Source organism: Mastomys coucha, unplaced genomic scaffold, assembly GCF_008632895.1.
Source record: "Mastomys coucha isolate ucsf_1 unplaced genomic scaffold, UCSF_Mcou_1 pScaffold11, whole genome shotgun sequence".
Classification (NCBI taxonomy): Eukaryota; Metazoa; Chordata; class Mammalia; order Rodentia; family Muridae; genus Mastomys; species Mastomys coucha.
In genome coordinates this window covers 2,264,527-2,275,947 of record NW_022196893.1, presented here as the reverse complement: position 1 = coordinate 2,275,947, position 11,421 = coordinate 2,264,527, and the positions used below count along the sequence as shown (strand labels likewise).

At 40.1% G+C, this 11,421-nt stretch overlaps 1 protein-coding gene across 9 annotated transcripts in view; it reads left to right on the top strand.

Moving 5' to 3' along the window:
• The window catches only part of Fam135b (family with sequence similarity 135 member B), a 280,335-nt gene that overhangs the window by 177,370 nt on the left and 91,544 nt on the right, over nt 1-11,421 (top strand). For all 9 annotated transcript variants that reach the window (XR_004111833.1, XM_031345438.1, XM_031345398.1 and 6 more), the window contains 3 exons: nt 629-768; nt 6,606-6,676; nt 9,914-10,087. Coding sequence is in view for 8 of the 9 variants with exons in the window: in XM_031345438.1 (XP_031201298.1) it covers nt 629-768; nt 6,606-6,676; nt 9,914-10,087 (385 nt within the window). In the remaining variant the exon portion in view is untranslated. The remainder of the gene's footprint in view (nt 1-628; nt 769-6,605; nt 6,677-9,913; nt 10,088-11,421) is intronic.

Below are 11,421 nucleotides of genomic sequence, written 5' to 3'. Positions count from 1 at the left end.
TCAGAAATCCACCTGCCTCTGCCTCTCAAGTGCTGGGATTAAAGGCATGTGCCACCACTGCCTGGCGAAAAAATTTTTTTTAGGAATTATGAAATAAAAAACAGAATACACTGAAGCTCCAACATAATGTGGTTCATTTATGTGCTTAATAAGAAGTACAACTAGAATCTGACATTTGCCTAAATTTCTCAAAAGAACATTCCTCAGAGCATACAGGCTATGGCAGTATTTGTGTGGAGGGTAAAGGGTAGGTTCTGTGAGTGCTAGGGAGTCTTTTTAGACAGAGCACATTCTCTAATTCATAAACCATACTTGTTTCCTGGATGGAGGTGAAAGGATTCATGTGATTCGGTGAGAGATTGAAAAGGCACTAACTTCCAGACAGAGATACAGCTCACAGCAAGAGTGACTGTACCAGAATCATGTGGCTTATAAGGCACTGATCAAGCGTTTTTTGAGAGACAGTTTATTCTAGTAAACACAGATGTTCCCGTGATAGGGTCTCATTCATTTTCAGTCTTAATCTTTAGAATCACAGTATTCCCAAGGCCCAAAAGACACCTGATGGCACTGTGGTTTCAGCATGTTTCTCAAGTTCATGGCCTCCCACTGATTTCCTGTTTTGCAGAGAGCAGCAGCCAACATTCAGCCTGTGTCCATGAGAGTGTTGTGCACAGTCGTGTCTTCCAGATCTTATACAGAAATGAAGAAGTTTCTATAAATGATGCCATGCTTTTCCGGGTTCATTTGCTCTTAGATGGTGAGAGGGTAAGTCTTGATTTGCCAGCCACAAGAGATTTTCTTTCTTGACTAAACCATTCTCTCTCATTGCTGGATCCCAGGTGCATGAAGGACAGGCTACAGATTGATTCTGAAATCTGGTAAGAATGTATGGTACAGATATTCACCTACTTCTGATGTTTTTGGTTTTCTTCTCATTTACATGCTCGCTCATTCTATGAAGTGTCAGTTGCATGAATTCACTCCTCTCTTGCTCCAGTGTACCTCTGCTCAAGCACAGTGCTCAGGAATCCCTCCAAAGATGTCTTTGATTACCTGCTCTTTTCAAGCTCTGGGTTAGGTCATTGGATAAGAAACCGAAGTTGAAGAAGGCTACAAGAGCGCCTGTCTTTAAGAGGCTGATAGCTCAGTTAGCAAGCAAACGTAGAAGCATTATGTCTTGCTTAGCAAGACTGGCCACAGCTGGTAGAAAAATCAAGGGCCCCATGAATGGAGAAAGAACTCTGGGATGATCAAGCTGGGGTTGGAAATCGTTCCCAGGGGAGCTTCTTTTCAGAAGTAAGTAGTAGAGTCCATCAGACAGAGAAAGGGAAACAACCCAGCAGAGGGGTGGGGGAAGCAGCACTGAGCTTAAAGGCTTGGTACCTTGTTTTTTTTTTTTTCTTTTTTCTTTTTCTTTTTTTTTGATAGGATCTTGACTAAAATGTTTACCTTTATTAAATTAACGTATTTTGAAGGCTTCTAGAGTCTATTGTTCTTATTCCCTGGGTCAACAACTTGAATCTCTGTTGCCATATTCTGCCTGATTATTTTATAATGAAAGCATTTTTGTTGTAAAGAATGCCACTACTTTAAGTAAACTAAGAGCACTCTGGCTAACACGCCCCCTCCTGCTATGAAACAGACACCTATTGAGAACCTAAAAACTGTGCCTGTACTCCAACCCTTGGCTTCCTGTACACATCTTTTGTGATATATGTAATGAGGTAGGTCCTGATTTACAGTTGAAAGCAAAAGCTGCTGCAAATTAACCCATGTAACTCTCCAGAGAAGGTTTTCTGAGCACTCACAATGACTGTACTATACACTAGAGGGGAAATGGCAAAAAGGAGCATATGCCTGGTTCTTTGCTGCTGTTTTTTACCTATGGATTAACACATGCGTTATTTAAGCATCATTTCATCTCAGTTGCATCATAGTCTGCCCACATCCTTAACACATTAGAGCCCCTCAGCTTCAACTTTGTGAGTTAGAGCACACTGAAACTGAATAGAGAGTATGTTTCTCAGGACATATTCTTTTCTTCTGTGTGTCAACTTACTTTTATCTATAAACTAATATTTATTATTTTCTTAAGGATAAGTCATATGATATCAAGAAATGTTTCAGCTAATCACTATATCTGGAGCAGTTGTGACTCAAGTGAACAGGACATGTTAGAAATACTGCATGTTTGATGAACATATGAATGTACTAGTTCCTTTCAAATGGATATCTATTGATGTATGGAAACCAAAGTGCTGCTTATAGTTAGTGGCCAGAAAAATGTGCTAGCAGATACATGCAGCAAGATACTAGATAATACTCATTTGAATAATGGGTGTCTATCCAACAAGCACATTGTGGAAGATAAGATCCAGTCTTTCTAATAAGGTAATTAGATGAGAACCAGTATGGAATATGAGGAGAATGAACTAGAATTTGATGGGATGTTTCACAGTCACTGGAAGCCCTTGGATATCTTATTCATATACATTGTAATAATATAGAAGATTTAGGGAAACTAAGAAAATATATAAAATTATAAGACAGAGGATTGGTAAAATGAGCCAGAGAAAAGAACAGATATAGAAACAGAAGGGAAGCCATTGTCAGGGTAAACCTACCAGAAAAATATACATGAGAATCTCCTGGACATTGTCTAATGGTAGTTCATATGTGGAGAATTTTCTTCTCAGCAGCTAAGGCAAAGAAGATTAAACAAGAAGATGCTTAGTCCCACCCATGAAGAAGGAGAGGGGAAGATTATAACAAAAACGGATAGTGAACAAATTATATTATATAGCAGAGTTCTTATCCTGTGGGTGTGACCCCTTTGGAGGTCAAATGACCCATTCACAGGAGTAGCCTAAAACCATCAGAAAACACAGATAATTACACTATGATTCATAGCAGCAGCAAAATTACAATTATAAAGTAATAACAAAAATAATTTTATGGTTGGAGACCACCACAATATGATGAACTGTATTTAAAGGCTCACAGCATCAGGAAACTTGAGAAACACTGTTTTATAGGTATAAGGAATCTCTAGAGGGAGATTTCTTTCTACACTCGTAGGACAGAAACTAGGTAATGCTTGTGCAAAATGTTGGTTCCTAAGCCCATCACAGATCTAGTGAGTGCTTCAGAGACTAGGAGGGTATGGGGTAAGTTTAGAACAAGTAAGCTTTGGTAGTCTTCCCACAGGAAACATTTGGAAGCTTTAGGACCTGGGGCAGTTGTATACTGGAAAGCGAAAGAAGAGTCAATGGTAAATTTAGGCTGACAGGGATTGGGTTGGGAAATTTTTGTCAAGAGGCACAGTAAAGGCACAGATGGGAACATCAGAAAGAAAGCTCAGGATACATTGTGGGGAACCATAGTCATCTCACTGAATGCAGCCTGTTTATCTTGTTCTAGAGGTAACAATCTTGGAGATTTAATCCAAAGGAAGAGAGATGAGATTGAGAGAGGTACAAGTATTGTGAACGAGACCAAGGGCATAAAGGCAGTTGCTACTGTTGGCTATGTGGTTATTGCTGAGCCTCAAGGCAAAGGGAGCAACAGCTGAACAGAAACAGGGGATGTCAAAAGTTGGTCCTCATGACAGCCAAAGGTAGCTCAGAGAGCTGAGTTCAGTTATATGTGGGAGATGGACGACTCCATGTGTAAAAGACAGTCAGTAGATATAGACTATCAGGGTGTGTCACACTCCTGAAGATACCAGTGATAGTCCAAAGTAGTTGAAGAAATTAAAGCTCCTTTTGGACAGTTATAGGAACAGGGTCTAGTTGTGATTACTGTCCACCGATCAGGAGACCAGGAGAATCTTGTATTTGTTAGATGAATTCTGTTGGGATTTTTGCTGAGTGTAGCTTCTCACTGAGACATTGCAGTGTGATGAGTGGCTTTCTCTACTACATTTGATGGATGAGGATACAGAGACTTAGTGCTGTGACTTGTCTCCATTACATCACTAGAGATGTGGTAATGCTATGGTTTAAACAAGGAGTTTCCAAAAAGCATGTTGGGCCTCCATGTAGATGTGTTGGGAGAACCAATCCTCTGGATTTCAAGCTCAGGAGTAAAGTAGAAATAGCAACAACCATAACAAATTGCATTATTTGACACTAGTCAACCTTTTTTGTATGCTTTCTTATTTAGTTCACTGACTATAGTACTATAGAGTGAATGGAATTATTTTATTCCCATTTTATGAGGGAAAAAACAACAGAGATTCAATAAATAGTAGATTCAGGATTTGTATTCATGCATTCTGACTTTAGAAGATGCCCCCCTTGGCCTTCAGGCTACTATAGACCTGGGGGGTAAGGGAAGAGTCACTGTGTTAAATATACATATGTATGGATCTTTCAATCAAAATATGTAGGCTTCTATAAGCATATATATGTAGGTATCTTGCAAGTAAGGTTTATCAAGAAATCAGTGAAAGTCATAATCAAGCTTGATCTAGTCTCAGGTCATCCAGAATTGCAACCTGTAAAATCCAGTATTCACAGGAAGTTTTCAATAATCAGTGCTTGCTCAGAAGGTGATCGGGGGATTTATGTCTCCCATCTTATATCCAGGAAACTAATAGTGACAGCCTGAGTCCCTTTGGTTGTGTATGAAGCAGGATTTGTGGTTATGGAAAATAAACAGAAGAAGTTATTTATAGTCCTTGGATTCAGTAAAATGCTAACTTTTAAATAATTTTTTAAAATAACATTTTTAAAACCATAAACGCCTAAAGATAAATTCTATCTGTATGTCTTTGCTTAAATTATGCTTATCCAAGAAGACATTTACAAAGAAGCCTGTGGATGAGTGATGTCTGTCCCTGTTGGATGAGGGTATTCTTTTTCAAAAAGAAAAATCAAAATATGCAAGTATAGGAGAAGAGTTTTATTCCTCAGAGATACATCAACACAGCCTCTGCAGCAAGATACTATTCCTGGAAGTTGGAGTCCACAATGAATAGGAACTGATGTATTCCTTAATGATGAGGAGATTAGGGAAGACATATGGCAAGACAATAGCCAGGGTGTTTTGCCTCAAGAAGAGAAGCACCTCCAGTGAGTGTGTAAACCAATGGTATTTGGAGGATTTGCCTGATCCAAACAGAATTAAAAAAATGTCAGCCCTGCCTTGCCAGATCCAAGAGATTTTTCCCCCAGAAGCTATTTTTTACCCACAATATGAATGTGAATGTGAAATTACCTGAATTTTCAACATTTGCAACTTGTTCAAAACATTTTTTAAAAAATACCTTGGGGACTAAACAAAACATGCCTGGTTCACGGATTTAGCTCTCGGGCTTCCAATTTATGAGCTCAAAACAAGCTATTGGAATCAGAAGTGCTGAATGTGAAGACAGAAAGGAAGCTGCTCACTGTGAACTGCAGAGGAAGGCTTCAGCCTGCCAGGAGGAAGACAGAAATCTGAGCCCTATGGCATGGGGGCAGTGCTGACACTGAGTCAATTCACAGAGTACAGACCACGAAGACTGGTCTATAGCATGCAATTCCCCTATAAGTGAGAGAAGACCTGAGAACACCATTTGGGGCACATATGGGAACAACTATCTTTTGTCCCTCCTTTTCCTTTTCGTTCCTTAATGTAAAAAGAAACACATGGATAAAGCATAAACACTGAAGAAGTGCGTTCATAAAGTTGAAGGAGCTTGAGCCACCTTGGAAATTACTTAAGCAAACTGAATGCCAGCTTCCTCCGTGCAACATGTGGATGGTACTCTTAGTCATGTGGGGACATTTGAGTGTATGTGGTAACGCCATGCATCACTGCACAAGTTTTGTTTCGCTGACAGGTTGCTCCATCATTCTTCCGTAGCTGGGGCTATTCAGTCTTTTACTCATTTCTGGAATCCATGTCAAACCCATTTGAAAATGAAACTTAAAGTGCTTGCAGGAATGACTGTGTTGATTCATTTTCCAATTTCTATGATAAAAATAACCTGACGGTAACAACTTAAGGGAGAAAGGATTTATCCTTGCTCCTGGTTCAAGCATAGTAGCGAAGGAAGTCAGGGTCACAGGAACTTGAAGCAGCTGGTTACATTGTATCCACAAACAGAAATCAGGGAGCAATCAGTACATGCAAATGTTCAGCTTGCTGCTCCATGTTATATAGTTCAGGATGCTTGTCCAAGGAAAGTACCATCTCACACTCATGATGGGTCTTTCCATATCAACTAAGCTAACCAGATGATTTCTTGACATGCCAAAGGTTAAATAAATCCTCATAGATATACCTAGAGGCTTACCTCTTAGGTGATTCTAGATTTTAACCTGACAATTGAGATTAAATATTACAATGATGCTTGTTTAATGATTACTGAAAATATACTTTTACCAAGATGGCTGTATGAATCTATTCTTTCCATTTTTCATCTAATATTCCTAGGTACCCTGCTTATCCAGAATTCCACGGTATATGCAAAAAGATTTTCATTACACATCCATACATCCATAGCATTTTAGACTGAGATTCTGTTTTTCTGTTTAAGAAAAGAGTCAGCTAAATATCTTAGTCAGACTACTAGTTGACTGCTGAACTGTCTTGGTCTGATCTTTCTCTTTCAGGTAGAAGATGCACTGAGTGAGGTCGAGTTTCAGCTCAAGGTGGACCTGCACTTTACAGATAGTGAGCAGCAGTGAGTGTCATGGGCATATTTGGACTATCTTTCTTCTTCCACCACTATCTCACACATTGGGCTTCCTCAAAGACAGAATCCTCATAGTTTCTCTACAACAACCAGTTTTTAGTAATCTGTGATGTCTCTCAGTTGTCCCAGTCTCCCTGCTTCAAGTAAACTGATGAAGAAAAGCCCTCACAGGTGTACCCAATAGCTTGGGTATTAGCTAATTCTTGATGCTGTCAAATTGGCAGCCAAGATTAGCCATTAATTTTTCTGCCAGAGCCTGGAAATGCTCACTCATGTGGAGCCATGTTGCTCAGGTTCTGCACATCGAAAACTGCCAGCTTCTTGCCTTATTAATGGGTATCTTCTACTAGAAACACAGTTTCCTATGTGGTACTGATTGGGGGGGGGTTAGAGCAATGTCTCTGCGAGGCCAGACAATCAAAATCCCTTTCAAATAATTCTTGCTGTGTTACTGTGTGTTCATACTGAACATCTGCTATTGTTCTTCAGCTCTCTGAGAACTGAAAATCTATTTATGTAAAACTTGCTGAGAAAATAAGCATAGGGCAATTCTCCTCCTTTTTATAACTGCATCATTCAGATTTGCTCTGCGACTTCTACAGTCTAACCTGGGCTGACCTCTACCCTTTACTGTGGGCTGCATTATTTTATTTGCTTCCTAACCTTCCTGTATTCTTAATTCAGGAATTAAATAAACAATGTTTCTCCAGTGTATTGAAACATGTAACATGAAAACCTTTAAGCTCTTCTCTCATTTAAGGCTTTTTTTAAAAAAAATCAGGCCTCCTTCATGTAGATGTTCTCAAAACACACATATATAAACACACACATGCACACACACACACCTGTTTCTTTCTTGACAAGATGGGATTTTCCTGGGATGGTGGAAGTCCATCCATCTACTCCTCAGCATCAAAGCCCCAGTTTCTTCTTCGCATACCCCATACCATGATCTGAAATCTCTGTCTTCACCCCTCCAACAACCACTCAGTCGGAGGCCCCAACAATTCTTGGCTTCATGAACTTCCATCCATTGTGCCACATATCCAGTTGCCTGTAGAAACCATACTGTCAATCATAAACTTATACCAGAAATTATTGTCTGACTAAGTCTTCTAATAATTTTAATGACATATCATAGTGGATGCTGTTAATGAGTTTTCCTTCCCAGAAGAACAGTTAATGGAGAGCGAGATACAGGAAACTGGTTATGTAAAGCATGTGAAAGACAATAACTTAGGCTCAGTATTCTTCAACTAAGACATGGGCAAATTCCTACATTTTTCCCAATTTCAATAACTTGTAAGATGGGCATCAGGCTTTGAATCATTATTAAGTCAAGTAGATTGTTTTGTTCTTCTTTTCTCCCCTTAGCAGCTTGTCAAAACCAAAAACAAACAAACAAACAAAAATAGGGAGGCTGTTCTTTAAGCAGCATTAGACCAGCTAGTGAAGTTCCTCTAATATATTACTAAGACAATGATGCCCCTAGACTTTGGAAATGGTAACAGTGGTGCCAACATTTAATGGGAAGAAACTAGAGATGCTGATGAATAGTATCACACACAGCAGCTCTGTTTTCTACCAAAGCACTATTCAGTTCCCAAAGTCAGAATTATTAAAGTGGAGAAACATGCTCTGAACCTTCATCCTATCTGCGTTTTCTGATTTGGAAGGGTCCATAAGTACCTGCTTGCTCAGGGCCATGACTTACCAGTACCTGCTTATACAGACCCAGGACATTCATCCCCACATAGCCCTTCCAGGCCCTGCACAGTTCAGCAGATAGGCAATTAATTAATTCTTAAAGGGATGGTTGTTCTCTCAGTTGACTTTAACTTTATTAATTGCAAGTGTGCAGAATAATTCTGTTGGGAGGGCTGTTCTATCTGTGGGATATTAACTTCTGCTGTTATTTAATTATTTTTTGTTTAGGTCCTTTATAAGAACTTCAGACATTCTCCTGTCTCCTCTATCACAGTTCACTTGCATCTTCTCTATACTGAGGTTCCCTAGGAAGTATGCTTCTTCTCCATGAATGGGTGTTGTACATTGCATGGCACAGAACAATAGTTACTTTTCACTTTAGTTCTTCCTTATGAACGAGGCTTCTGTTTTGCTTAACTTCTTGTTCTCACTGCCAGGAGCTGATCTCTAAATGGGATTAAAGCAATACTGTGCAGTAGCTCAGCACAGAAGAGAATCAGAAAGATCTGGTCTGGCATGGCAGTTTTCCTTGTGATTGTGAACAAGTTAAACAATTCACATTAATTTCATATATTCTTTTATGGGTAGAATGTGATTAACAACTACATAATATGAGTGTCAAATCAGAATGTCCAATCTTCAGTCAAGACTCAGATCATTGTCAACCACAAAGATGTGAGACTGAAGCCAACAGTTGCTGACACTCATGGCTGGATTCTCTCCCTCTCTTTATCAGGTTTCTTTTGAATCCAAACAAAAAGAGTGGGTTGCATGTAGTTACATTTAGTATTCAGGGTTCATTACCTGGTGCTCCTTTTCACATAAGCAGCAAGGATCACAAAGAGCAGTCTCTTGGATGGCAGTGAAAACCTGTGCCAGCTATCTCCCCCTCTTTGTTCTCTATTTGCCCAACGGTCTCTGGAGGAAGAAGAGACATCCTCTATGTTACACTTCTGGAAGATGCTCAAAGTGGCATTCCTCAATCAAGTTCTGGCAGCAGTGTGTTCTGGAAACTATTTAGTCTTTGACCATTCAGTCAGTCAGTAGTCATTTCCATAAACATAAGCTTGATCACCTTCTCCATTGTACCCTGTACCAGTGAAATACTAGAGTTGTAAAGATGAGTTAATCATAGCTCCTGCCCTTTGGGCTAGAAGTCTAACAGAAAGTACACCCTAACAAAATCCATGCAAAGTTTTAAGAACAATGCCCAGCTTATGAGAAGGAAAAGATGGGACAAGGGCCCAAGAGAATTGTACTCTTGAGAGAAGCCTGGGAAAGATCGGTCATCTTCACCGTTTCTGAGGTGCAGGTTTATTGGTGCTGACAAAGAAGCTCAAGCTCAGAGCTGCTATGTGATCTTCTTCATCCTGCATTTGCTAATAAAGGGACAAATTCCTTCAACCGGACAGAATATTTCAGGGCTGAATAAGACATTGAGGCTGAAAAGTGAAGTTGCTTGAAAGACAACAGGGCTAACCAACCATGCTCATATGAACCCATTTACTTGCCTTTCAGGCTGAGAGATGTGACAGGGACACCGATGATCAGCAGTCGCACACTTGGCCTGCATTTCCACCCCAGGAGGGGTCTGCACCACCAGGTCCCTGTCATGTTCGACTACTTCCACCTGTCAGTGATCTCAGTGGCCATCCATGCTGCATTGGTGGCTCTACAGCAGCCCCTGATCAGGTATGGAGTTAGAAGTAGCCCTACCATTCATAACATGTATCACTGAGAGACAGTTTGCTGAAGTGGTCAACACAAACTAGAGATGCTTGTCTTTGGTTGCTTGGCTTCGGCTTGGGTCTTACTATGTCCCATGGAAGAGGTGGGAGAAAGCTGGAGAGAGCTTTGGGATCCCAGAGGACACTGGGCAATTCCAGGAATGGGTGACTTACAAACTGTAACCCACACCTTAAGGACTTGGATTCCTTCCCTGGCCTCATCTTTATCTAGGTGTGACTTAAGAAGCTCCTCGTGTATCTGAGCTACATAATCTTTTGTCTGTAAAAGTGGGAACATGGACATGCATCTGAACTTGCTTTGTTTTCTCAATTCATTTGATATTTTTTAGGATCTCCAGATTCTCAGTTCTTCCTTTTTTAATATTCAATTTCAGTGTAAATTATTTATATTTGACACCTTCATATGTTTATATTTTGCATTCTGATTATTCTTACTCCCTTCCCTTTTTCTGGGTTCCATTTCTGCCAATCCCCTTTCTCCCCTATAAGTCTTTTTAAAAACATTCATATCTTTCATTATTTTGTGACCCATTGAGTTTAACGAGGGCCATTCATGTGAAGGTTTAGTGAATCCCAGTGGAGGACAGGGCTAGTACGTTACAGAGTCCCACATCGATTTTTTCCTCTACTTACTGTTTTCTCAAATGCACATTTGTTTGCAATATATTTTGCCTTTGCCCTTCATTGACTCACCCTAAACCATCCCTGAGGTGCAGAGGAGAATTTAGGTTTTCTTCACTGCACAAGTAGAGGGACAGAGCTCATAAGAGCTGTTGTAGTGGGCTGTAAATGACCATTCAACAATATCCAAGAATGGCTGAATATGTTTGTTTAGATAATTTTACTTTTTATTTTATTTATTTATTTTTAATTTGATATTTTCTTTATTTACATGTCATATGATATCTTCTTTCCCAGTTTCCCCTCTGAAAAAAATAAAAAAATAAAATAAAAAAACAAAAACAAAAAAACCCCTGTTCCCTCCCCCTTCCCCCTGCTCACCAACCCACCCTCTCCTGCTTCCTGGCCCTGGCATTCCCCTACACTGGGGCATAGAACCTTCACAGGGCCAAGGGCCTCTCCTCCTATGGATGACCGACTAGGCCATCCTCTGCTACATATGCTGCTGGAGCCATGAGTCCCACCATGTGTACTCTTTGGTTGGTGGTTTAGCTCTGAGGGTACTAGTTAGTTCATATTGTTGTTCCTCCTAAGGGGCCACAAACCCTTCAGCTCCTTGGGTCCTTTCTCTAGCTCCTTCATTGGGGACCCTGTACT